Source organism: Homarus americanus, unplaced genomic scaffold, assembly GCF_018991925.1.
Source record: "Homarus americanus isolate GMGI-L3 unplaced genomic scaffold, GMGI_Hamer_2.0 scaffold56241, whole genome shotgun sequence".
Lineage (NCBI taxonomy): Eukaryota > Metazoa > Arthropoda > Malacostraca > Decapoda > Nephropidae > Homarus > Homarus americanus.
The window spans coordinates 811,077-836,672 of NW_024740202.1; the positions used below are offsets into that span (position 1 = coordinate 811,077).

The 25,596-nt window shown below is 41.8% G+C and overlaps 2 protein-coding genes across 2 annotated transcripts in view; both read left to right on the forward strand.

The window, feature by feature from the left end:
• LOC121875286 overlaps positions 1–6,048 on the forward strand; it is a 7,715-nt gene extending 1,667 nt beyond the window's left edge. The window contains exons 2-6 of the mRNA XM_042379750.1: positions 2,857–3,055; positions 3,442–3,765; positions 3,894–4,016; positions 4,275–4,463; positions 4,836–6,048. Coding sequence (XP_042235684.1) covers positions 2,857–3,055; positions 3,442–3,765; positions 3,894–4,016; positions 4,275–4,463; positions 4,836–4,876 — 876 coding nt within the window. The 3' untranslated portion in view covers positions 4,877–6,048. The remainder of the gene's footprint in view (positions 1–2,856; positions 3,056–3,441; positions 3,766–3,893; positions 4,017–4,274; positions 4,464–4,835) is intronic.
• A 15,001-nt stretch (positions 6,049–21,049) lies between these two features.
• Positions 21,050–21,743, forward strand: LOC121875390. The gene is made up of 2 exons (XM_042379943.1): positions 21,050–21,389; positions 21,587–21,743. Exons 1-2 carry the CDS (start codon positions 21,062–21,064, stop codon positions 21,721–21,723), a joined length of 465 nt encoding a protein of 154 aa, XP_042235877.1. The 5' UTR covers positions 21,050–21,061; the 3' UTR covers positions 21,724–21,743.
• Positions 21,744–25,596: the final 3,853 nt, after the last annotated feature.

The window sequence follows — 25,596 nt, forward strand, 5'->3', positions numbered from 1 at the left end:
GTATCCCGTCTGTTAGTGTATCCATCTGTCTGTTAGTGTATCCATCTGTCTGTTAGTGTATCCATCTGTCTGTTAGTGTATCCATCTGTCTGTTAGTGTATCCATCTGTCTGTTAGTGTATCCATCTGTCTGTTAGTGTATCCATCTGTCTGTTAGTGTAGCCATCTGTCTGTTAGTGTATCCATCTGTCTGTTAGTGTATCCATCTGTCTGTTAGTGTATCCATCTGTCTGTTAGTGTAGCCATCTGTCGTTAGTGTATCCATCTGTGTTAGTGTAGCCATCTGCGTTAGTGTATCCATCTGTCTGTTATGTAGCCATGTGTAGCCATCTGGTAGCCATCTGTCTGTTAGTGTATCCATCTGTCTGTTAGTGTATCCATTCGTCTGTTAGTGTATCCATCTGTCTGTTAGTGTATCCATCTGTTCGTTAGTGTATCCATCTGCTCCTGTTAGTGTAGCCATCTGTCTGTTAGTGTAGCCATCTGTCTGTTAGTGTATCCATCTGTCTGTTGCGTAGCCATCTGTCTGTTAGTGTAGCTTATCTGTCTGTTAGTGTATCCATCTGTCTGCTAGTGTAGCCATCTGTCTGTTAGTGTATCCATCTGCCTGTTAGTGTAGCCATCTGTCTGTTAGTGTATCCATCTGTCTGTTAGTGTATCCATTCGTCTGTTAGTGTAGCCATCTGTCTGTTAGTGTGTAGCCATCTGCTCGTTAGTGTAGCCATCTGTCTGTTAGTGTAGCCATCTGTCTGTTAGTGTATCCATCTGTCTGTTAGTGTATCCATCTGTTCGTTAGTGTATCCATCTGTCTGTTAGTGTATCCATTCATCTTCGTTAGTGCAGCCACACCCGCCTGTTAGTAAGTGTATCCATCTGTTCGTTAGTGTATCCATCTGTCTGTTAGTGTAGCCATCGTCTGTTAGTGCATCCATCTGTTCGTTAGTGTATCCATCTGTTCTGTTAGTGTAGCCAATTCGTCTGTTAGTGTAGCCATCTGTCTGTTGTAAGTGTAGCCATCTGTCTGTTAGTGTAGCCATCTGTCTGTTAGTGTATCCATCTGTTCGTTAGTGTAGCCATCTGTCTGTTAGTGTAGCCATCTGTCTGTTAGTGTATCCATCTGTCTGTTAGTGTAGCCATCTGTCTGTTAGTGTAGCCATCTGTCTGTTAGTGCAGCCATCTGTCTGTTAGTGTATCCATCTGTCTGTTAGGTGTAGCCATCTGTCTGTTAGTGTAGCTGCCCGTCTGTGCCAGTGTAGCCCGTCTGTCTGTTAGTGTAGCCATCTGTCTGTTAGTGTATCCATCTGTCTGTTAGTGTAGCCATCTGAAAGTCTGTTAGTGTAGCCATCTGTCTGTTAGTGTAGCCATTCATGTCTGTTAGTGTAGCCATCTGTCTGTTAGTGTATCCATCTGTCTGTTAGTGTATCCGTCTGTCTGTTAGTGTATCCATCTGTCTGTTAGTGTATCCGTCTGTCTGTTAGTGTAGCCATCTGTCTGTTAGTGTATCCATCTGTCTGTTAGTGTATCCATTCGTCTGTTAGTGTAGCCATCTGTCTGTTAGTGTATCCATCTGCCCTGTTAGTGTATCCGTCTGTCTGCAGGTTAGTGTATCCATCTGTCTGTTAGTGTAGCCATCTGTCTGTTAGTGTAGCCATCTGTTAGTGTATCCATCTGTCTGTTAGTGTATCCATCTGTCTGTTAGTGTATCCATCTGTCTGTTAGTGTATCCATCTGTCTGTTAGTGTATCCGTTCATCTGTTAGTGTAGCCATCTGTCTGTTAGTGTGTAGCCATCTGTCTGTTAGTGTAGCCATCTGTCTGTTAGTGTATCCATCTTAATTCGTTAGTGTATCCATCTGTCTGTTAGTGTATCCGTTCGTCTGTTAGTGTAGCCATCTGTTCCGTTAGTGTAGCCATCTGTCTGTTAGTGTAGCCATCTGTCTGTTAGTGTATCCATCTGTCTGTTAGTGTAGCCATCTGTCTGTTAGTGTATCCATCTGTCTGTTAGTGTAGCCATCTGTCTGTTAGTGTATCCATCTGTCTGTTAGTGTATCCATCTGTCTGTTAGTGTAGCCATCTGTCTGTTAGTGTAGCCCATTCGTCTACAGTGTATCCATCTGTCTGTTAGTGTAGCCATCTGTCTGTTAGTGTAGCCATCTGTTCGTTAGTGTATCCGTCTGTCTGTCAGTATCCATTCGTCTGTTAGTGCAGCCATCTGTCTGCTAGTGTGTATCCATCTGTTCGTTAGTGTATCCATCTGTCTGTTAGTGTAGCCATCTGTCTGTTAGTGTAGCCATCTGTCTGTTAGTGTAGCCATCTGTCTGTTAGTGTATCCATCTGTCTGTTAGTGTAGCTTACTCCGTTCGTTAGTGTAGCCATCTGTCTGTTAGTGTATCCGTCTGTCTGTTAGTGTATCCATCTGTCTGTTAGTGTATCCATCTGTCTGTTAGTGTAGCCATCTGTCTGTTAGTGAGTGTCTGTGTATCTCTCGTTACTTCCGCTGCATGTCTGTGTTGGATATTTGGGTGTCCACCAGCTGTCTTCCAAAGTGTGTGTTCGTACAAAGGTGTGTGTAATGTATGTGTGTTTGAGGCAGTATGTATGTATTTACTACTCAGTATGTTTTTATATGCATGCTTAGGAACTGATAACATCCACTTAACATTTTCTACACATTTATTCAGGATATGTTAGTAATATTATATATTCATACAATCCGTGTTTGTTGTTATCTGCGTACAGTAGTGGACAGGATGCTTCCTTCCTGCATGAAATACTCTCTCTCTCTCTCTCCTGATTCCCCCTTACGTATAATTTCTAACGTTAACCCATATTAACATCTCTTTTATTTCCCCCAACAGGTGTGTTTTAAATGGGCCGAAAGTGTATGCTACCGTAATGGGATCGACCTTCAACAAGTGGACCTGTCAGTCTTCTTAGCCGTGACCGGGAGAGAACTCTCTATGTACAGTCAGTTTGATTTCTGCAAGTACTTTGGCTCCCTCTACGGCGGGGTGTTCTTTGAAGAAATGCGCCAGCTGTTTGTTCAGCCGGGGATAGGTGAGTGTTGTGTTCGCTCATTAAAGGTGATGGTGTGGTCTATGTTCGTGTCCTTCTTCTTACTCTTCCTACTCCTCTAACTATTTTTTTCATCTTCCATCTCCTCATATGCTCCTCCCCCCTCCTCTTCTTTTCCTCGTCTTTCATTTGCTCCTCATCTGGCTCCTCCGGCCTCACCATTGCTTTCCTCCACGTTCAGTCACACATGGACATTGAAGCTTGCTATATATAACTACAGTGCTGTATATCGCTTTTACCATCATCAATAAACACAGTGATTAGAACTGTGAACGTACAGTATCTCTGTCGCCCTGCCCTCAACAGCTGTGAGTAAGGATATATATAGACGATAATAACAGGACTTTCCTAACTCTCTCGTTCTTCAGCCAGCGGGACCCCAAGTTATGAATATGAAGACGCAACATCGCCGAGTAGTGACTCCTACTCCAACTTTGACGGGGATTTCTCTGAAAAAAATGTCACCCCGGAACTATCCCGTCTCAAGGTCACTGAAGAAGACTTCACCGTGATGGATGACTTTTTGCACCAGGAGCAGAATTGGGATCTTCTACAACTGGAGACTCAACAGCAGTACCATGTGGAAGGTCGTGAGAGTATCGCGCCTACATACAATGAGAACTATACGCACTACTCGACTCCCGTCTCCGCTCCCATCTCCTGCCCTATTACTGTCCCTGAATTGAAAATTGGTGAGTTACTGTTTGCTGTTGTTTTGTGTGTGTGTGTGTGTGTGTGTGTGTTAACAACAATAATATAATGTCGTTATACACTCTCCCACCCTCAACACCGACTTACACTATCTCTCCTCCCCCTTCAGAGGAACCCATGATATTCGACGACAGTTCCTCCGAGGCGGCGTCTTCACCAGATGCTGTCGTTCCTTCCTTCAGCCCCTCCTGCAACGCCCTCAAGAAGATCCGCACCAAGTCCAGGAAGAGGGGTAAGTTACATCCTCGTCTCCATACCACTCTGGGGAATAAACATTTGATGTCTTCCTTCACTTCTTCACCCTTTTCCTTTTCTTTACTTTCCTTGCTGTTTCTTCTTCTCAATGGAGGGGTGGGGTGGGGGTTCCCATTCCAAATAACTCAAATTAATACATGTTACAAATTACGGAAATCATATACTGTACGTAGTAGGAAAAATAACAAGCTAACTTAACGTTTAATGTTTTGTATTTTTTTTTGACCAATTATAGAACGAGGACCAAAGAACTGGGAGTTTGTGATCAGACTTCTAGCAGACAAAGACTACAATCCCTCCTACATCAGGTGGGAGGACCGAGAAAACAACACCTTCCGGTTTGTCATACCTGGTGCCGTAGCCAACATGTGGGGCCGAGGTCAACGCCCAACCTCTCTTACGATAATTTCGCCCGTGGTCTTAGGTGAGTGATGGTCCCTCGTGTTATCATAGTGATATTTATGTTGTTTTTCTTTCATTTTGGTAAACAAATGTTGAGATAAGCTGCTCTCTTTATATGACCTGACCAGGTAAAAGACATCTCAAAACTACACACACACACACACACACACACACACACACACACACACTTTTGATACAGCACTTACACACACACACACTTTGATACAGCACTTACACATGCACACACACACACACACTCTGATATATGCTTACACAAACACACACACTGACAGCAGTTACACACACACTGACAATAAAACACAAGCTCGACGTTGTCACATTAAAATCCCAATTCACAGTGTAGTTACAATGAGTGTCTCTCTTCCCCCTTCAGGTATCACTACACAACAGGGGCCCTTCAACCCTTGCCTCTGAGAAACAGCTCGTCTACAAGTGCGGCCCAAAAGCTCTCAAATTCCTCAGGGAACTGGCCCATGAGGCGCGCTAAACAGCTCAGCTCCAACACTCGTGAATGCTGTTGAAAATAATCGCTGGATATCCTATTGACGGGAATCCTTCGACGTAATAAAGCTGGGCGAGGTCTTTCTGATCCTGCTGAAGACTGAAGGGAAATCCTGCTCCTGCTTCTCATACTCTTTGTCCCTTAAGGTTCTTGTTAATCTCAAACTTCATGCGTGTCCTTTGACGATCCGGCTGACAAGGAATCCCTTTTGAGGGCGAGCTGAGGGAAAGTTCCTTCTGCTGCAGAAGAAACAAGACTGTGCGTGTGTGTGTGTGTGTGTGTTAGAGAAGTTCCGTGTCGACGAGTGCCCAATTCTCAGGCTCTGCCTTGATTACCTCAGAAAGTCAGTACTGAACCAAGTCTGACAGCAGCGCCTCCAAAAAGCCAGTCTGACTTCAGCACCTACAAAAAGCAAATCCGACTTAACGTGTCCCAAAACCCCATAATAAACTCAAACGAAAAAGTAAACAAATGATAAATCTGACAAAGAAAAAAATAAACGGTGATTTTATTTTTGCTCAGATTAACTGATTAAAGAACTATAAACCATCAGTGTATGATATTAAGCGAGATTTAGATTATAATATATTTATTGAGACAAAAAAAAAGACCTGACTACAATGTGTACTGTACCTGATTAATAGAAGATATATTATACAGGGTGATGGAAAGAGTTTATTGTATTGGTGGGTGTCCAGAATCATATCTATGACACATACCGTTACATACTGTATATATTTCACATAATAATTTATGATACCTGTATTACACATAATACATATAAATAGAATATGCTTATAATATGACCTACTATATAGAACATATACGGTAATAAATCATGTCTAATTTGCATGATTCCGATCTGGACACCCTGTATGTTACAATTTATTAACATATATTTAGATTAAGACATATATATATATAGTTTCATATAGCTATAAATAATTTCAACTGTGATATTAGGCATTTTATATTTCCATATAGATTTTATACAGAGAAGCAGCTACACAAGATTTTTTATTATAAATTATTTTTCTATATCGTTATATGCAATTTTTTTAAATAAAGAATTATCTTAAATTTTTTGGTGTATTGTAACCATGAAGGCAGATAAGGTAAATGAACGAAACATCCTTAACCACTGTTGTTATGAAAGTTTACTATACAAATTGTTCATTACATCTGAAGTGATACAAATCATTGTCATAAGAAAACCAATTATGTACGGACAGGTAATGGCACTAACAGCCTACACCGACCCGCCCCCACGGCATAAGAACAAAATTTTAGCTTCCTGCCTCAAAAAAATTGCCTGGGATATTATCTGGAGTGCAAGTAAGAAAGCAAACAAGCAATCAAGAAAGTGTGCTAGAAAACAAATAAACAAGCAAGACAGTAAAGGAGCAAGCAAGCCAACATTATATACATAACCTAGCTATGACAAGGCACTACGTACATGTCATCTAATGCCTCATGTGTGTGATCGAGGAACGTTACCTTTAGACCACTAGGACACTAAAAGCAGTCCTAAACTTTGTTATATTTCACACAAAGCCTGCTCATCGAGCTTATGGCGCCTTGAATCTTTTAATAGGGGATCTTACTTTTTTCTAACCCCGAGTTCGAAAATTTCTTCTAAAAAAATATTTTACGTAAATCAATCTAAACTTACAAATATTGGTACTGTATTGTAGTACCTAAACACAACCGGAACAACAACAACCCAAACAGTGAAATATAGCAGGAGAAATTTTTTCTAGGGTAATTATCAGCGTGAGTCACATATGACACTTGTTGTAGACTAATAGCTAACCACCCTAGTACATTTGGCTCATCTTATATCTTCCCTATATAATATATTGGTGAATTGGAAATTGTATGACACCTATCTATCACAAACAAAAGTGCGATACTTACCATACTTTGAAGCTATAAGAGGATGATTGTAGGAATGCAATGCTTGATAAAATTGGAGAAGGTCGATGGGGAGACGAAAAATATTCGGAGTAGAAGATACAACGTCACGGGGGTACACGGCGGTCTCTTAAAAATATACACATTTCAAATGGAACCGGTTATCAGGACATTTAAATATTTATTTTCTTTATTATCTCATCTTAATTTATATATATTGTATTTCAGGGACGTTTTCTATTCATATATAACTAGTTTGAGTCTTTCAGGTGCCTACCCACACCCGAGGACTTATCCCGAACTTTCCAATAATATTGTCGGACTACCAAATGGTAACCCGACAAAATTTGGTTTAAAAAGATGGATTACGGCTCGGAGGCCGTTTAAAACCTCAAACACAAACCCTGGAATCGAGCGCACTTGTTGCTGAGAATGAACTGCCCAGGCCTCACCTTAATCAGCCTAGCTGTGCCCTGACGTCACACCTACAGGTCAAGATGATTGGCTAAGGTGAAGGCACACAGGCAGGCACTTGATATATATCCGTCACAGCTTGGGGTATACTTTTTACTTTCTTTATCCTCTTCGCCACTGGATCGGCTTGTTAGCCGCTTGGGCGATCGGTCACGTCTCTGATTACTTTCTCCTTTTCATTTGTCTTTTTCACCAAAAAGATCGGCTGGCTCGTTAGCCCGGGTGACGGGTCACGTCTCTGTCACGCACTGTTGGCAGTACTGGGCGCTGCACCGGCTCCTGAATGTACCTGAACCTGCCCAGTATTGGTCAAGTCTTGTCTTGAAAGAGCTCACACTCGGTGCTGCCACAACACCTTCTGGTACATTGTTCCAAGAGTTTACAACTCTCACTCCGAAAAAAGTTTGCTCCTCACAGTTTTCTGGACTTGCGGCTTCTTCAATCTTGAGCTGTGACTCTTTGTGGGGCGAGCGTCCGCCAGCTCCAAGTAAGGACACTAACTGAGTAGTGCCCCTGAGATACTTCTACACCTCAACTAGGTCCCCTTGCCCGTCTGTAGTATAAGCTAGGCAAGTTCAGGCGGCCCATAATCTCTCAGGGTAGCTGAGGTGTCGAAGTGCAGGCACCAGTTTGGTGGCCCTCCTTGAACATTTTCAACCAACTGACAGTCCCTAGCATATCTCTTGGGACCAGATAAGTGACAGTACCCAGATGGGGAAGCACTCTTCACCCCTGAAGATCGTCACGAGGGACGGACCGTCTAGATATCTGGACGACCTTCTTATAAGACCCAATAATTTATTTGCCTGATTCACCTTCTTCGCAATGGCCCGAGAACTTCAGCTCATTGTCAACATACACACCTAGGTCCTTCTCACATACAGTCTCAACTAGCGCAATTTCTTCATCCCGTTGGGACATATGATACGCCTCCTTACCGTTGGTACGCCCCAGGTGTATCCTCTTACACTTCGTGACATTGAATCTCAGCAGCCATTTCTTCGACCATTCCTGAGTCAGAGTAACCTTCTGCAGCTCTTCACAGTCCGCTTGGTTCTTAATTTCCCGAAATAACTTGGCGTCATCGGCAAACATTTGTATGGAGTGGAGTGTACAACCATCAGGCATGTCATTTATGAAACAAACAAACAACAGCGGGCCCACACTGCCCTGTGGTACCCCTTACACTTGGTGACAGGTACAGATGACGATTTTGTACCATTAATCACTGACACACACCAAGCTTGCGGTCATGTAGAAAGTCTTCTATCCACGCAGTGTGACATTTCCCCGAATTCCGTAATTCTTCCAGTTTGATTTCAGCCTTCGTGGGGTACACTGCCTCTACACTTGCTTTTTTGGCGGAATCTTGACTAAGCTGAATTCTCATATTTAAAACACGCCATAATTTACTCTCAAAACATGGTACTGTTACGTCCAGGAAAATTAGGAAAAAAAATAATACATTAAAATAATACCTGGTAAAATTCCTAAACAACATACTAAATTTCCCAATTGAACCGAGGAGAGATGAGGTTTCGCCTTCATCGTGAAATAATGGCGGCCTTTCTTGCCTTTTCGTGGTCCTCATTAAAGATTGATTTTGGGAGATGATCACTTATTAACAAAATAAAAGAGCTTAAAATCCTACACATGATGGTATATTTAGCTTTTGTATACAAGTAATACAACTCTGTTTTTTTTACGTCTGGTGTTAAAACCTTGACACTGGACTCGAACCGGGGACCCTGTGGTGGAGCAGGAAGCGTTAAAACGTAACAAGAACTACAGCCGCACCCTTATCCACTACCTCCTAAGATGTCCCCACACACAACACCTGCTGGACCACCACTCCACGACCCCCTGACGGAGACACGATGATCCCCTCCCTATGCTGGCCAGATACTATGTAAATAATATTGATAATGTGTTAAAGGAATATCCTTCCTTCCTTAGGCTTTAGTAGTTCCCTTTATAATATTTATACTGTATATACTTGTGACACTTGACAGATGCTTCTGGTGTTATTGTACAGGGGTACCTAGTGACAGCACTAGGATCCCTCTTCCTCTATCAAGGAATACACTATTGAAAATGACAACAAAATGAATATAAGCTGCACACAGATTATTAACGTTTTGCAACCTCCCATTGTCTAAACCAGAAGAACGTAAAATATGAATTTCCCGTTAAGCAGCTATTTTAGCCTGTCTCAAGGACATTATATCGTGAATGCCTGCAAGCTTAACCTTACAACCAAACGTCAAGACATCAGTTTCTGAACCACTGGTTTACGGTGGATATGAAATGAGTACAATACATAACTGCAGTGCCCCTGCGTCATAGCAGAAGGCAGAAAGCTACGAACAGGATTCGTTTCTTCCGGTGGTAGATGCAAAGATCATATCCCTCCCTGTTCGTCGCCACATACCACAACAGTCCTATTGACGTCACGGCTTGCCGCCACTGCTTACAGAAAACGTAAACTTTTAACAAATTAAAGGGACACTCGGGTAAATCAGCCAATGTAACGCGAACAGTGTTGTAGTTATAACCCGCCCTCCATCACGGAATTAGCACAATTTTATAGGTTTCGAAACCCGCCACATTAACTCAATGTAATCCTTGGGGAGTTTAGGTTAAGTTGAGATTCGTTGGTGTCGCGTCGGCTGAAAAACAACAACAAATAGATGGGTTACGCTTCCGTTCATGTTCTATGTAACACAAGTCGCACCCTTTTTCAACAGGTGTGCTAGTGTGTCAGTCCCCATAGCCAAAACCTCTATTATACTGCTTATATACAGTCACTCATAGACAATCACGCCCTCCATCTGTTCTCACTATCAGCCACCGTCTTATCGCCTCTTGAAAAGTTACAGAATGTAGCAATGCGACTCATCCTAGGCTGTCCAATGATAATCTGGATAGTGAACATGAGTAAAGAGCTGAGTTTAACCAGTATCCAAGACAGAATGAAAATATTAGTCACCACAATTGGAGTCAAATGCTTAAGGAACCCTTGCGTCTCTTTCACCTTCACTGACCATCTCTAATACCCTGCGAAACCCGCCCCATTGGCCGGACGAGGCAAGAGGGGATACAAAATTCTAGTGCAGACCTTCTCTGATATGTTCTTAGATCTCAACATCCATATTCCTCCGATAGATGAGGGGCGAACGCTAACACCATGGGCCATCACTACACTACACTGGCACTAAGATGACCACCAATAGTACAACGACAAACAACACTACAGAAGATCAGTAAAGTCATAACACTCAACCCATGGGGCTCAATCATTGTTTACACCGACGACTCACTATAGGACACGGATGCAGCAGACTGCGCTTATGCGGTGTATTCCGGAAAGATGAGTGTCGCCGAAGCGTTAATACTATAGAGCCTTCGGAACGAATGTACTTCAACCGTCACTCTGAATTACAGTTTCTTAAGGAATAAATTGAACCTGTTACTGGTCCAGTTAAAAAAACCCCACTGTGTAATGAGAGGCCAAAATTTATTGATGTTCTGTGTTTTATTATTTTGTGAGTAGTTAACCATTGTAACGTTGGGCACCTCTGTGTGTGTTATATATATATTATATTTGGATAATGTTTGCTTTTATCAGACTTGGTTTTAGTGACCTAAATTCATCTTCAATCTCTATTTTGATTTTAATTGTTTCTATTCTTTATTAGATTTTGTTTTTAGATTGCCTGATGACGGAGGAAAGCTCCTCGAAACTGGGTTTACTCTTCATTGTACGTTTCCGCTCCCAAAGAAAATATCTATTGCAACTGTCATATATATACCAAGAAGGGGACACCGTTCGTGAAACTTGCCCAGAGCGCCAAAATCTCTCTCTCTCTCTCATCTCTCAGCTCACAGCAACACTGCTCACAGCTGCCCAGCGGCAGCTCACAACAGCAATGCTTACAGATGTCCTGGTGCTGCTTCCAACAGAAATGCTCACACCTGCCCTGAAGCTGCTCACAGCTGCTACCCCGGATGCTGTACTCCACCAAACTCCACCAGAGGAGCAGCACCAACAAACCCAACATCTCTTCGTGCTGGAGATGGAGAATCACGTCCACCAAGTACTCCCTTTGCTTGAGCTTCAACACAAACACACCGATCACGGGAGCCTTTTCCTACTTGGACGTCAACATATCTGGGCACAGTACGAGTCGGGGTATAGCTCTGGTGACTCCCTACAGTAGGTCTGAGAGCACCTTCATATTCTTCTTCAACTTGGAGTTAGTGCGGTGGACCTGCCTCACCACCACCATTAAGACAAACAACTGTTACACCCATAGGTAGCGGGTTGTTCTCTACCTTATCGTAAGTTATCTTTGCTTGTAGAGGATAAAGACCGTCTCCAAGAGTCCATCCGTCAACATGGACTATTTGGCAGGACGTGCAAGTGTTCAAAATGCGAAAAACTGGCAGTGAACAGAAAATAAGTGTTTCAAATAGAACACTTGACCAGTAATTGGTTCTCGCTTAGTCCGAAGTGGCTGACTGTGTCTGTTTCAGAGAAGTTGGGTGAATTTGATACTGTCGTGGAAATTAACGAGGCCAAGTTCGGTAAGAGGAAATATGATCGTGGAAGGATTGCTACCGCACAGTGGGTAGCTGGTGGGGTCATACTGTACGTGGTATTAAAATTTCTGTTTCTCGTACCTGTTAAAACGAGACAAACATTGGTGAACATTGTTAAGGAATTGATACTTCTAGGTTATCTATATAATTACTGATAGTTGGAAGGGGTACATTGATTTGAAGAACCACAGTCAGCCACAGTCAACCCGTACACAAAATAATATTGAAAGACATTGGCGAGATATCGTGAGCACGTATCCCACGTTTTGGTTACCATGGTCAACACTTTGTTGGCTACCTCAAGGAGTCCCTCTCCCAAGCATGAAACAGGATTTCACCACTGCCTCGAGACCATCTCTACACTGTATCCACCACAATATTAAGGTAAGTTGTTTCTGCTAAATATGCCGAGGGTTCGAGGGCCGGAGCCTGCCGGTTACAGTTAGGTAAGGTTAAGTAGATTAGGTTGGTTAGGTTAGGTTATGTTAGGTTCTGTGCACTGTCGTTTCCATTTTCTAGTTTAGTATCATGCAAATAGCATCTCCAGAAATCTTGGAAAATTCCATACAATCCTTCGAGTACTAATCGTCACCTCCAGCATTATCCTTCTTTCTTATCTTCATTATCAACTGTATTGTTCAGTCACTCTATTATTAGTAATGGGAGGAAACTGAAGTACCCGAAGAAAACCTGTCATCTGATCCGGCCCAGGATAGAACCCAGGAGAAAGTTGGGACTCGTACCTCAGCAACCTCTACGTGGCGCTGCAGGACAATAATATTAAAACTTTAATTGAAAACCAGGGTTCACCAGGTGTAGGAGGAGAGAAAAAAGTCTTGGCTATTGGTTGGGAATGAGAGGGACAGAGAGTGAGAGAGAGAGAGAGAGATAAAGAGATATGGTGCAGGGAACTTCCCCCAGCCCTCGCCAGACACCATTGATATGCATGGCAGCTGTTTCAGGAAATTCCCCTCGAGGATGACGAAGCGTGTAATGATAATTTGTGGTGGTATGCGGACGATCTTGGCTCACCACCACCAATGTTACGTGGCCGCATTCTAAAATCCTCGTAAGAGAGAACTGCTCTATTTTCACGTAACTAGGGACGTATGGATAAATTTAACCCGTACCACATAAGCTATAACAATAAGATACATGCTCAAAAAGGATCATAAACATTACTGAAGAAAGATGATGAAATAGTCCTTGTAAAACCTTTTAAGAATTCATCTTCGTCTTACATGCTCAAGGGGCTCTTGTGTGAGGAGTTGGAGACATACGTATGAACACTGGGGAAATTAATTGGTTATCAGGCAAAGCGTGTTGATAGTGTGCGTCACCTGTGTGAATGATTAAGATCTCTTTCAACCTAGAGTGAGTGGGTGGGAGATGAGTCACTGTCGCACCACACGTAAATGTTACGCCATCTTACTCAAGGGGTTAAGTCATCGTCCTCAAGGGCCCAAGCCACGCAAGGGGGTTAAGTCATCGTAGTGAAGGGGTTAAGTCATCACACAAGGTTGCTACACACAAGGGAATTGAAGTCATCATATTAGCGTTGTCATCACACACAAGGGCTAAATTATCATACCCAGTCATATAAAGTCATCATATACCCAGTGGGGGTCATCGTATAATGAGAACACCTGATAAACGGCGAATCTTTACGAAATGAAGTCGACATTGAGTGTTGAAGTAGACAAAACAAAAAGAGTCGTATTGCACGTCTCAACCCTGGATACGTTAGGGTTCGTTTTAGCTCAATGGGTGTCCGGTGCTAATGCCATGACCTCAACAGAAAGGAACGTAAGGAAATCGCACTGGCATGACTTCGAACCTACAGGTGTGGGTATCCAATGCCGGCCTTGGTGACTGGTGTTTTAAGAGAGACGTCTATGCAGGTTTAGATCAGGTCAATTGAGGTTAAGTTGTGTAATAGAAAGGTCAAAGATATGTTCGAGATGAAACCCAGTATACTGTGTAGGTGTGCGTATAGGGGAAGTACATGCATAGAGTATAATGTTTGTGTATAGAAGACGTTAATAGTGTATATCTGTGTGTGTATAGGAGACATTAGTAGTGTGTATGTGTGTATACGAGACGTTAATAGAGTGTATATGTGTAATATAGGAGACGTTAATAGTGTGAATATGTAAGAACATAAGAACATAAGGAGTCTGCACAGGCAGGTTGGCCTGTGCATGGCAGCTCCCGACGAGAGTTACTACCACTCTCTATCATCCATGAATCTATCTAGCCTCCTTTTGAAACTTTCCAGAGTTCCAGCACTTACTACAAAGTCAAGAAAGTATTCCACTCGTCCACCACCCTATTTGTGAACCAGTTTCTTCCTATCTCCCTCCTAAACCTAAACTTATCCAACTTAAACTGTTGCTCCGAGTCCTATCCCTGCTGGATATTATAAGAACTTTATCTATATACCTCTTTATTGATTCCTTTTCACCCACTTAAATACTTCTATCATATCTCCCCGCACTCTTCGTCTTTCTAGGAATGCAAGTTAAGTTTCTTTAACCTATCCTGATATGGAAGGCTTCCTAAGTCCTGAATTATTTGTGTCATTCTTCGCCGCACCGACTCGAAAGTAAATTTATATCCCATTCTATAATAGCATTCAGAACTGAACCGCATAATCGAGGTGCGGCCTGACTAGCGCAAGATATAGTTGCAATAAGATCTCTGCACTCTTGTTACTATACACTTCTATTATAAAAACCCAATACTCTGTCAGCCTATTTCGAACATTAACGCAAGACTGTTTCTAGGCTGTAGGTCCGGCTATATACCCCTAGGTCTCTTTCTCACAAGTCGACTTCTAGGTTGATAGTTGTTAAGGCTGTGTATACATTTCATCAGTATTTGTTCTTCCAATATTAAGTACGCTGCATCTGCTTGGTGTTGAATTTCATTTGCCATTTTTCGTAATCAACCCTGCAGTTTATTTTATATCCCTGTAATGCATTTGCATCCTGCCCTGAATTAATCTAAGCTGCCCTATTTTGGTGTCATCCGCAAACTGCTTATGTCAAATGCTGATCCCAGTATCTAGATCGTTTTATGTAGATTATGAACAAGAGTGGGCCTAGTACTGACCCCTGAGGAACCCCACTGGTTACACGGCCCCACTTCCAGATTTAACACCATCTCCGCTGACCCTCTGCGTCATCGCGGTTTCGCGATTTTATCCAATTTAAAACTTTCCCTCGATACCATGAGCCTAATTTTTTCAGAAGCCTTCTGATGCGTACTCTGTTAAAATGCTTTGCTAAAAGCTCCAAGTAAATAACATCGTAATTTTCGTCATTATCTACTACCTCAAGACTTTCCTAAAAAACGTCACAGATTTGTTAGACAGGATGCATTTGTAAACCCGGTGGCCGAGAGTCGTGAGATTAATTTGCTTTTCAGATGCGACATCGATGCTACTTGCTATAATTGATTCAAGAAATTTCACTACTGACGTCAAACTGATCGGCCGGTAAATTTGACGCTGATGCTCTTTCTCTCCCTTTTTGAATATGGGTACTACATTTGCCTGTTTCCACAAGTTCGCACAACCCTCGTGTGTCTAATGATTTTGCAACAGTTTACGAGGGGTCCTAATCTGTTCCCTACACTCTTTTCAAGACCTCGAGGAAAAATTTCATCCGCCTGGGGATTTTGTGGTTTCTTTAGTTTATTTTATCTTCTTAAGAACATCCTCTTTTCTGATAGTGATATTCTTTAATTTCTCTTCTTCCTTTTCCCTCTTTAAATATCAGTTCCAATCTCTGAATTTCATCGCAAATTTCTTCTAGAAAACTGATACAAAGTAGCTGTTCAATGCTGTGCTATTTCTGCACTGCCATTGATCACTTCTTTCCCTCCCTGACCCCTTAAAGGCCCAAACTTTGTCTCCTGGACCTTTGTCCTATATACCTGAAAATCCCTTGGGATTCGCCTCCCTGATTCTCATGCTATTTTGATTCATAGTCTCTCTTTGCTTTCCTTACATCTTCTTTTAACATTCCTAGATAGTTCATTATACCTGCCTCTGAGCTGTTCTCCCTCCTGAGCTGCTCCTCCCCTCCAGAGCTGCTCCTCCCTGTTAATAGTGTGAATATGCAATATAGGAGACGCATTATGTGTATATTTGTGTGTGTATAGGAGACATTAGTAGTGTGTATGTGTGTATACGAGACGTTAATAGAGTATATATGTGTAATATAGGAGACGTTAATAGTGTGAATATGTGTACGAGTATATAGGAGATGTTAATAGTGTGAATATGTGTAATATAGGAGACGTTAATAGTGTGAATATGTGTACGAGTATATAGGAGATGTTAATAGTGTGAATATGTGTAAGTGAATATGTGTACGAGTATATAGAGATGTTAATAGTGTGAATATGTGTAATATAGGAGACGTTAATAGTGTGAATATGTACGAGTATATAGGAGATGCTATTAGTGTGAATATGTGTAATATAGGACGTTAATAGTGTAGAATATGTGTACGAGTATATAGGAGATGTTAATAGTGTGAATATGTGTAATATAGGAGACGTTAATAGTGTGAATAATATGTGTACGAGTATATAGGAGATGTTAATAGTGCATATGTGTAATATAGGAGACGTTATCAGTGTGAATATGTGTAATATAGGAGACGTTAATAGTGTGAATATGTGTACGAAGTATATAGGAGATGTTAATAGTGTGAATATGTGTAATATAGGAGACGCTATTAGTGTGAATATGTGTACGAGTATAGGAGACGTTAATATGTGAATATGTGTAATATAGAGACGTTAATAGTGTGAATATGTGTACGAGTATATAGAGACGTTAATAGTGTGAATATGTGTAATATAGGAGACGCATATTAAAGAATATGTGTACGAAAGTATATAGGGAGATGTTAATAGTGTGTGAATATGTGTAATATAGGAGACGTTAATAGTGTGAATATGTGTAAATATAGAGATGTTAATAGTGTGAATATGTGTAATATAGGAGACGTTAATAGTGAATATGTGCGTGTATAGGAAATATTAATTGTTTGTCTGTGTATGTATAAGAGACTTTACATTGTGTTAAGGTGAGTTTCAGTTCGGTTGGACGGTCCATTACGATAGAACGGCAGCACACACAATGTGATAAACTTCAACCAGAAATGCAACAACTGTTGGGGTGAACTAGAAAGATTTAGTGCAGGAGGTGGGCGCATCAAACTGACTAACAACGTTATCGATAATGGCAAAGGGCTTCAACCTCAACAAACAAGAATTTACAGATGCCATTGCTCTGAGTCTAAGGTATGGTTGGCCAGTAGAAGGTTTGTCTACCCACGCGTGTGTGGCTTATCCTACGACACATGGGACCATGTCATGGCGTTCAAGAAGGGTAGCCTTGTATGCAGGAGGCATGACGACGTAAGCTAAGGGATCTCACTGCGAATATGTTGAAGGATATCTACCACGACGTAATGGTGGAACCGACTCTCCTTCCATTGGACGGTGAGAATCTCCATCACAGGACTTGCAACACGTCCACCGAAGCCCGTGTGGACGCCGCGCTCGAGGATTCTGGACACGGTGACAGCGAGCGTTCTTTGATATCAGGATACTCGACCCCATGGCCGCATCTCACCATGACCTGTCTTTTGAGTGGGCACACAGGAAGAAGGAGAACACCAATAATTAATAGGGCGTATTCACAGAGAATTCAGAATGTGGATCACGGCAGCTTCTCTCCTCTGGTGTTCACAACCTCTGAACAGCAGCAGCAGCCCGTAGCTACGTTTAAACTTGATTGAGATGTCGACTGTCCTTCACTTTAATTAGGTCTGCATTGCTTTGATTCAGGGAACGAGATCATCGGGCCCTAAGCCAAAGAACAGTAACGGGTATTGACTATGAGGCAACAGTCACCGAATGTCCTATAGCTCTGTTTAACTAACTCAATTTGGGTAGCTACTTTTGTATAAAGATACTAGGTAATATAATGATGGTGAAGGGATGGCTATAGGAGGAGGTTGGAGGGGTAGTAGTAGAAGTAGTAGGGATCCCCATCGAATATGTTGAAGGAAATCCTGCAATGTCGATACATTGGAACAGACCTGCCTTCCTTTAGATGGTGATAATCTTCATCACAGGACTTCCAACATATCCATCGAAGCCCGTGTGAACGTCAAAGCTCAAGGATTCTGGTCGCGGGACAGCGAGCCGTCTTTGATATCAGGGTATTCGACCCCATGGCTACTTGTCACTATTACCGTCTCAAGTCTGCACACAGGTGGAAAGAATACGCCAAGAACAGAGCACAAGTAAAAAAATCAAAATGTGGATCAAGGTAGCTTCACTCCTCTGGTGTTCACAACCTCTGGTGGGATGGAACCAAATGCAAGATGCTCCTGCCGAGGTGTTATATGAATTGAATTAGAAGCCCAGAAGTTACATTTCAGCCTGGTTGAGATGTCGCGTATTCTTCTCTACTTAGAGCTGTATTGCTTTGCCTCAGTAGAACAAGATTATTGGTCCTTAAGCCAAACAACAGGAGCGAACATTGACTAAGAGGCAAACAGTTACTGAATGCCCCATAGGGTAGTTTCTTTTGTATTTGGACATTTAGGTAATAAAATGTTGGCGAAGGCAAGTCGCTATGTTTAGGTCGGAGGACACAGCAGTAAAAAAAACAAAAACAGTTGTATCATCTTACAGCTTGAGGGTTGTCAATTACATCATTCCCAGGATGATATCCATTTCACCACCTTGCTTGTGGAGTCTTGCTGGTGTAGTGTGGTGGTGTAGTGTGGTGGTGTAGTGTGGTGGTTTATTGTGGTGGTGTAGTATGGTGGTTTAGTGTGGTGGTGTAGTGTGGTATTTATTGTGGTGGTGTAGTGTGGTGGTTTAGTGTGGTGGTTTAGTGTGGTGGTGTAGTGTGGTGGTTTAGTGGTAGGTGTAGTGTGGTGGCTTAGTGTGTGGTGGTTTAGTGTGGTGGTTTAGTGTGGTGGTGTAGTGTGGTGGTGTAGTGTGGTGGTTTAGTGTGGTGGTGTAGTGTGGTGGTGTATTGTAGCGTGGTGTAGGGTGGTGTTAGAAAGGAGAGGTGGAAAGGAAGTGAAAACTAGAGGGAGTAAGGAAGAGGGAAGGAAGAGGTAGGATGGGGGTGCCTGAGGAGCGAGACAGGGAGGAGGAGTGAACGGTAAGGAGGGATGAAAGAATGAACGAGAAGATCGGAGGAAGGGGGTGGGTGAAGGAAGAATGAGAGGGTTGGAGGAAGAGAGGGAGGGAAGGAGAGAGGGAAGTAGGGAGGGAGGGGGCTAGGAGATACCGTGGCGTCCCACTAGAAGGGACATTACCGTCACGATGATGATTAATACGGGAATAGCCCGGGTGAGGGAGGGAGTGGGGAATGGGTGGGAGGGAACGAAGGAGCAAAGCAGTGAGGTAGAAGAAGGAGGTAGGTTTCGTACAGATGAAAATGAAATGGGGAAGGAAGTAGGGAGAGAGGGAGGAATGTAAGGAGGGATTGGGAGAGGGAAGTAAGGGAGGAATAAGGGAATGAAGGAAGGAGGGGCTGGCGTACGGCCTATCCGCGGCAAACGTTTAACACAGTGACGAAGAAGGAATGTGTTGCTGGCGGTATGACCTCGGGCGACTTCCCCTACTGAGGTCTTGTACCTGAGTAGCCGCGCCGCTCCTCCACTGCGTATATATATATATATGACCCTCTCAGTACTCCAGTGTCATATAATCTCAACACACCGGCAGGAGAGGCAACAAAGTGTTTACATCTCCTCAGTATAAGACAATAAGACGAGAAAGAGTTAGATATTGACTCTAGTGTAATAGTGAGGGTTAAATGTTATTTACATCGAACTTTATAAAGGATTCATAAGGAACCACAAAGAGAATCTTAACGAACCGTGAACCGTCAACATCCACCACCACAACAACAACAATAACCTAACGCTACCACCACAATAACGGCAATAACGTAAATACTACCAATCATATCTCCTCCACTTACACACACACACACTCACACGCACCGAGGAAGACATGGCAAACAACGGCTGGCGACCACATCGAGCCTTCTTTCGCCCCTTCGCTGCTGGGGGACGAGAGGGACATAAACAGCTTCTGCAACACTTACCTGGGCGGTGGAGACAGCTGTTCCATCTTCCAGGATGGCGCCGAGACGTCTACTGATAAATTCAACACACTTCCTGTCAATGACTGGAGCGGAGAAGTAAGTCGATTTATTTTTCTATTTTTATCTATTTTAGGATGTCTATTGTTCCATTATCTGTCTACAGTATTCCCGGTCTTTAATGGCCGTATGTGTGTCAGTGGTAGAAACGGTGAGAGTAAAGATTTTGGTCTGTGGGTGAGAAAGAGAGAAAGAGAATCGTGATCTATATGTGTTTTAAAGAGAGAGAGACCGTGTACTCACCTGTCTCACTCCCTCAGCAGGTAGAGTTGTGGGCGAAGGAGATCCTACAGGGCCATGGAGTCGACCCATACAGCGTTAATCTACAGCCCCTGACGACCATCTCCGGCAGGCAGCTCCTTCTTCTCTCACACACCCAGCTGAGAGGCTTCCTGGGTGACTACTGTGCTGATCTATCACCAGGAACTGCAGAACCTTCAGTATGGTAAGTGTTGGCTTCTAGGTGTTGTTGAGACAGTAATGTAACAGCCATTATCAAAACCTTCTCACGACTCCTTGAACTTGTCTCTCGAGTTCATCTAACATCTGGGCTCCTTCTGAGTCATTATTTGGGGTCTACTGAAGATTAGACACCCCAACTTATTATATCTGATAATGATAGACTCCATTGATAACCTAACATAACATTACCTAATCTAACCTACTATAACCTAATTTAAACTTACTTTAATTAGCCTAATCTATTCATTTCTAACCCTCCCTCCACATAAAGCTAGGGTGTTAATCATCAGAATAAGCTGGGATGCCTAATGAGAAGATCATTTTTCCTTATGATCCAGTCGAGAATAATTATAGCTCTGGTCAACCTTAAACACCTTCAGTATATAGTTCTCGCCCTTACAGGAGCTACTGGAGGAGCAGGAGGAGAAACATGGGGAAGTCCATGTCTTCCAACTGCCTCTATGACAGCCAGGAGTGGGGAACCACAAGACTCAACTTAGTTGATGTCGATCGCTACCTGCCAGAGGAACCTTGGCCACCCCAGCTATCTGAAGGAGGTCTTGACGAATTCCAAGAGTCGTGGCCATCCTCCTCACTATCGAATGACGCCCCCTGTGACACCCAAGATCCGTGGTCATGGGATACAGCTGGAGACGAGTCACAGTCACAGCCTCTAGGAGGACCAGGGGCCTATAACGCCGTGGTGGACGATTTACAAGATCTGGGCCTACAGGAGCAGTTTGTGCACATCAAGTGTGGTAAGTTACGCCATTCACTACCATATTTACCATTACTCAACAACACTTGACGATTATAATGGCGTTACAGCTTAACCAAACAATTCGTTAGGGTTTTAATGGCACCTGCCTCGGGCTCCGCATACCGATATGGATCCCTTTAAGCAATTACATACTAATATTTGTTTCAGTAGAATTAACAATTGTTTTCTGTACAGAAACTCAAACAATGAACGGCCAGGAATCCCTTACCAGCGCTAGTGGTGACATCAGTAGCGCTAGTGGTGATTACCGTGATGCGAGTGGTGACTTCAGTGGTCGGGAACTGGTACTACCAAGCTCCGACGTAAGCTAAAGAAGATTCCGTCCAAGACTAGAAAGTTATGAGTTTCCCCACCCCCTTTGCCCCTGTCTGACTCCTCCATGTTTATTGGATTTAAGTATGATCACGGGATAAGAGAGGAGGAGGAGAGGCTCAAGAGGAGGAAGAGCATGGAAGTGTCCGCACAAATTATGGCCAACACATTTGCTCATGACCCTAAAAGTCAGCCTATGGTGTGAGCTACGTGGGTCTGGCGGCATGTACATAAAGAGGGGGGTAGTCAGCCCTTAATATGAACTTCTGGGTGTAACTTGGCACATCCCTATTTTCTTTAAGATATTGATAAACTATATAGCGATAAGTGGTGAAATAATAAATAACTGTTTGAGATAGAATAATCAATAATAATAAGATCAATAACAAACTACAACAGCAACCACAAACAATAAGAACAAATAACTACAACAACAAACATCAAAAACAACAACTACAACAACAATCATAGTAAACAACAACAAATACTAATCCTCTCTCTCTCTCTCAACAGTAAGGGGACCAAAAAGCTGGGAGTTCCTGATGCGGTTACTCAGTGACAGCAGAACCAACCCGTCACTCATCAGGTGGGAAGACAGAGAGAGTGCCACCTTCAGACTCGCTCAACCTAACCTCATTGCTCAGCTCTGGTCCACCAGGTCGGGTCAGACGCGAAATCTTCCTTACATAACATCACTCTGCCTGTGGCCTAAGGTGAGCTCGACGCCAGTCGCGTGTATGTGATTATTGTTACATATTATTATTATCATTATTATTATTATTATTATTATTATTATTAACACTTACATCTCCCTACAGACATCACTCTCACACCACCGGGGCCTTACAGCCAGTGATGGGAGAAACAGCTGGTATTGCGTGGACCCCGGCAATAGAGTACCTGCAACAGCTGACCAGTGATGACTGAAACTGCTGCACATTGGTAGCCTCCCAGCCCAGCCTAGCCAATACAATCGTTATTGGGGTAGTTTTGAGTCTAACGTTGCCACTTCACCACTGTCAACCTAGTCAAGCCAAAGCTACTACTCCACCGTAGCCTAGCCAGCCTAGCCAAACCTAGCTATACTGCCAACTAAGGACCTCAAGTGTAGTCAAACTCAACATTTCCAACCCTGGTAAAACCCAACCAAAGAGGAAGGGAAGAAGCTATGGAGGAAGAGGGGAAGAAGAACGAGTAAGAGGAGAAGAAGCAGTTAGAGGGGAAAAAGGATGATTAATACTAGAGGAAAGAAACAGACCACGAAGGTAATGGAACAATTTCTGAATAACGTTACGATAGGAAGAATAAGAGAGAGAGAGAGAGAGAGAGAGAGAGAGAGAGAGAGACGCCTCAAGAGCGTATAGTCATTATTTTCTTATTTCACTGTAATGTTTCTTTAGTACAAATAATTGCTGTGAGTTAATTTCGTTATGTGTAGATAATGTACGTTTATCGTCGTTATACACAAGTGTTATACGTTTAGTGTCGTTATGCATAATTGTTATATTGTAGATTTAATTTCGTTATAAACAAATGTGGTTTGTTTTGCCTTGTTATACACAATTGTTGTATGTTGTGTTGTGTTCTAATACACCGGTCCCTACACCATATATTGACTTACAATACTAAGTAATTTATATAATATATAACTTATTTATACACCATGTTACTAGTCTATCCACTACTTATTCCTCTGTGCGCTATGATATTAATTCATTCTTCATATGAATAATAATTATACATGAGATTCATTTAACTCAAACATAATAACAAAATATTTATACAGCGTAAGTATTAACTTTTACAGCTTACCGTCGGTTTATATATCACTGTATACATTAAACCAGTTTATATGTGGGTTTATATCACTGTATACATTAAACCAGTTTATATGTGGGTTTATATATCACTGTATACATTAAACCAGTTTATATGTGGGTTTATATATCACTGTATACATTAAAACTACTCTTTATATGTGGGTTTATATATCACTGTATACATTAAACCAGTTTATATGTGGGTTTATATATCACTGTATACATTAAACCACTTTTTATATGTGGGTTTATATATCACTGTATACATTAAACCAGTTTATATGTGGGTTTATATATCACTGTATACATTAAACCAGTTTATATGTGGGTTTATTCACAATACAATAATTTATACATGGCTGATAAACTTTTTTGAAGAAGCGACTAATTTATTGATATTAATTAAGATATTTTCTGTTGGTCTTGTTATTCTTTGGTAAATCTAGTCATTATTTTTATCATTAGTTTTATATTGTAATTTAAGTACTGTATTTTCTTTAGTTGTTTTAAGACTTAATATGGGCATAATGTCATGAGCTCACCCCAAAACACTGCTGTACAGTCATTGTGGCTTTAAAATTATATTATGATGTTATATATTATTGTTTTTATATATCCCTGTATAAGTATATGTGTGCGTGTGGTACTTTGATAAATATGAAGGATATTTTAAGTTAATAGATATTAATTATACAAAACAAAAGTTGAAGAAGTTGATATAGTAAGTTATTAGATATTAATTAAAACAAAAAAGTTGAAGAAGTTGATATATATGTTAGAGATTGAAGTTATTTCTCCTTATTCTCTTTTCTTTTTTAATTTAATTTTTCCTCTCATTCTCCCATCCCATAACCTCACTCTCTCTCCGGACACACACACACACACACAGGGTGATTTCAACAGTGACTTCAGCCGTGATCCACAATTTCTTGGTACAAGTGAAACTCTTTAAGGAAATGTTAGGTAAATAAATTCTCTTGTATCTTTAAAAAGGCTCAGGATAATAAGTAATTTGCTACTTTAATTACATCCCTTAGATAAATGTACTTATTATTACTCTTTCTCCTCTTATCTTCAGTTATGCTTGACTTACCCATTCAACTTATTTTTCACATGCACTCTCTTCTCTTTTCTCTGCTTTATCTCTTCTGTCTCTCACTTCCTTTTCTCTTCTCCTCATATTTCAAGAAGAAAAAGAATATGAAGAAAATAATAGAAGATAGCAATGGGAAGGTAGGAAGAGGGGAGGAGGGAGAGAAGAATAAATATAAGAAGAGGAAGAATAAGAGAGAGAGAAGGAATAGAAGAAGAAGTGAAAAAAGCCATTAAGTGTATATAGCCCGAAGATCAGCTGGTGGGAGTAGCAACCAATGGGTGTTCTGATAACTAGACACACACCTTTAATCCACCAATTAGGAGTCCGGGACGCCGGCGAAATGGGAAGTGTGCTGTAGTTTTGGGTTAAGCTTCCTATGACGTGGCCAGGCAGTTATATTGAGGAAATTAGAACATACTGTAATATGTGGAGGCCCCTGGGCAGCTGCCCACTTTGCCCAGTCCTGAATCCGGCCCTGGAAAGAAGCACCAGAAGCAGGACCACATGGGTTGGGTAATAGAAATGAAAGAGGAGAAATATTAATTTACTTTTGCAAGAAAATGAAGATGACAATTGCAAATACAGTACATGGTTTGAACAACACCCTAGGCATCTCTATACATAGATCTCATCCTAGGATAATGTAAGCAACTTAGTCCGAAATCAAATAGATTATATTTTAATTCAGAAGAGATTCAGAAATTCAATAACCCAAACCAATACCTATCCAGGGTCATATTGTGGGTCAGACCACGTCCCAGTAATAAGTATAGTGAGGCTATAACTTCAATAATGAAAACGAAGAACAATGGAAAATATTTAATGGGATTGAGGGAAGCTCAAGTCAATGGATGCATAGCATGTGATATTAAAACTAACAATTGTTTTAGTATTGTTAGAGGATGATTTTGGTGAACAAGGACCAGGACAACAACTTAATAATTACAAAGAAGTAA

Excerpts from the sequence above, each read along its gene's own strand:
- LOC121875390 (XM_042379943.1), top strand. The coding sequence starts at position 21,062 with ATGGGGAAGTCCATGTCTTCCAACTGCCTCTATGACAGCCAGGAGTGG. Across the intron at positions 21,390-21,586 it reads GTTTGTGCACATCAAGTGTG|AAACTCAAACAATGAACGGC; the intron begins GTAAGTTACGCC and ends TTTTCTGTACAG.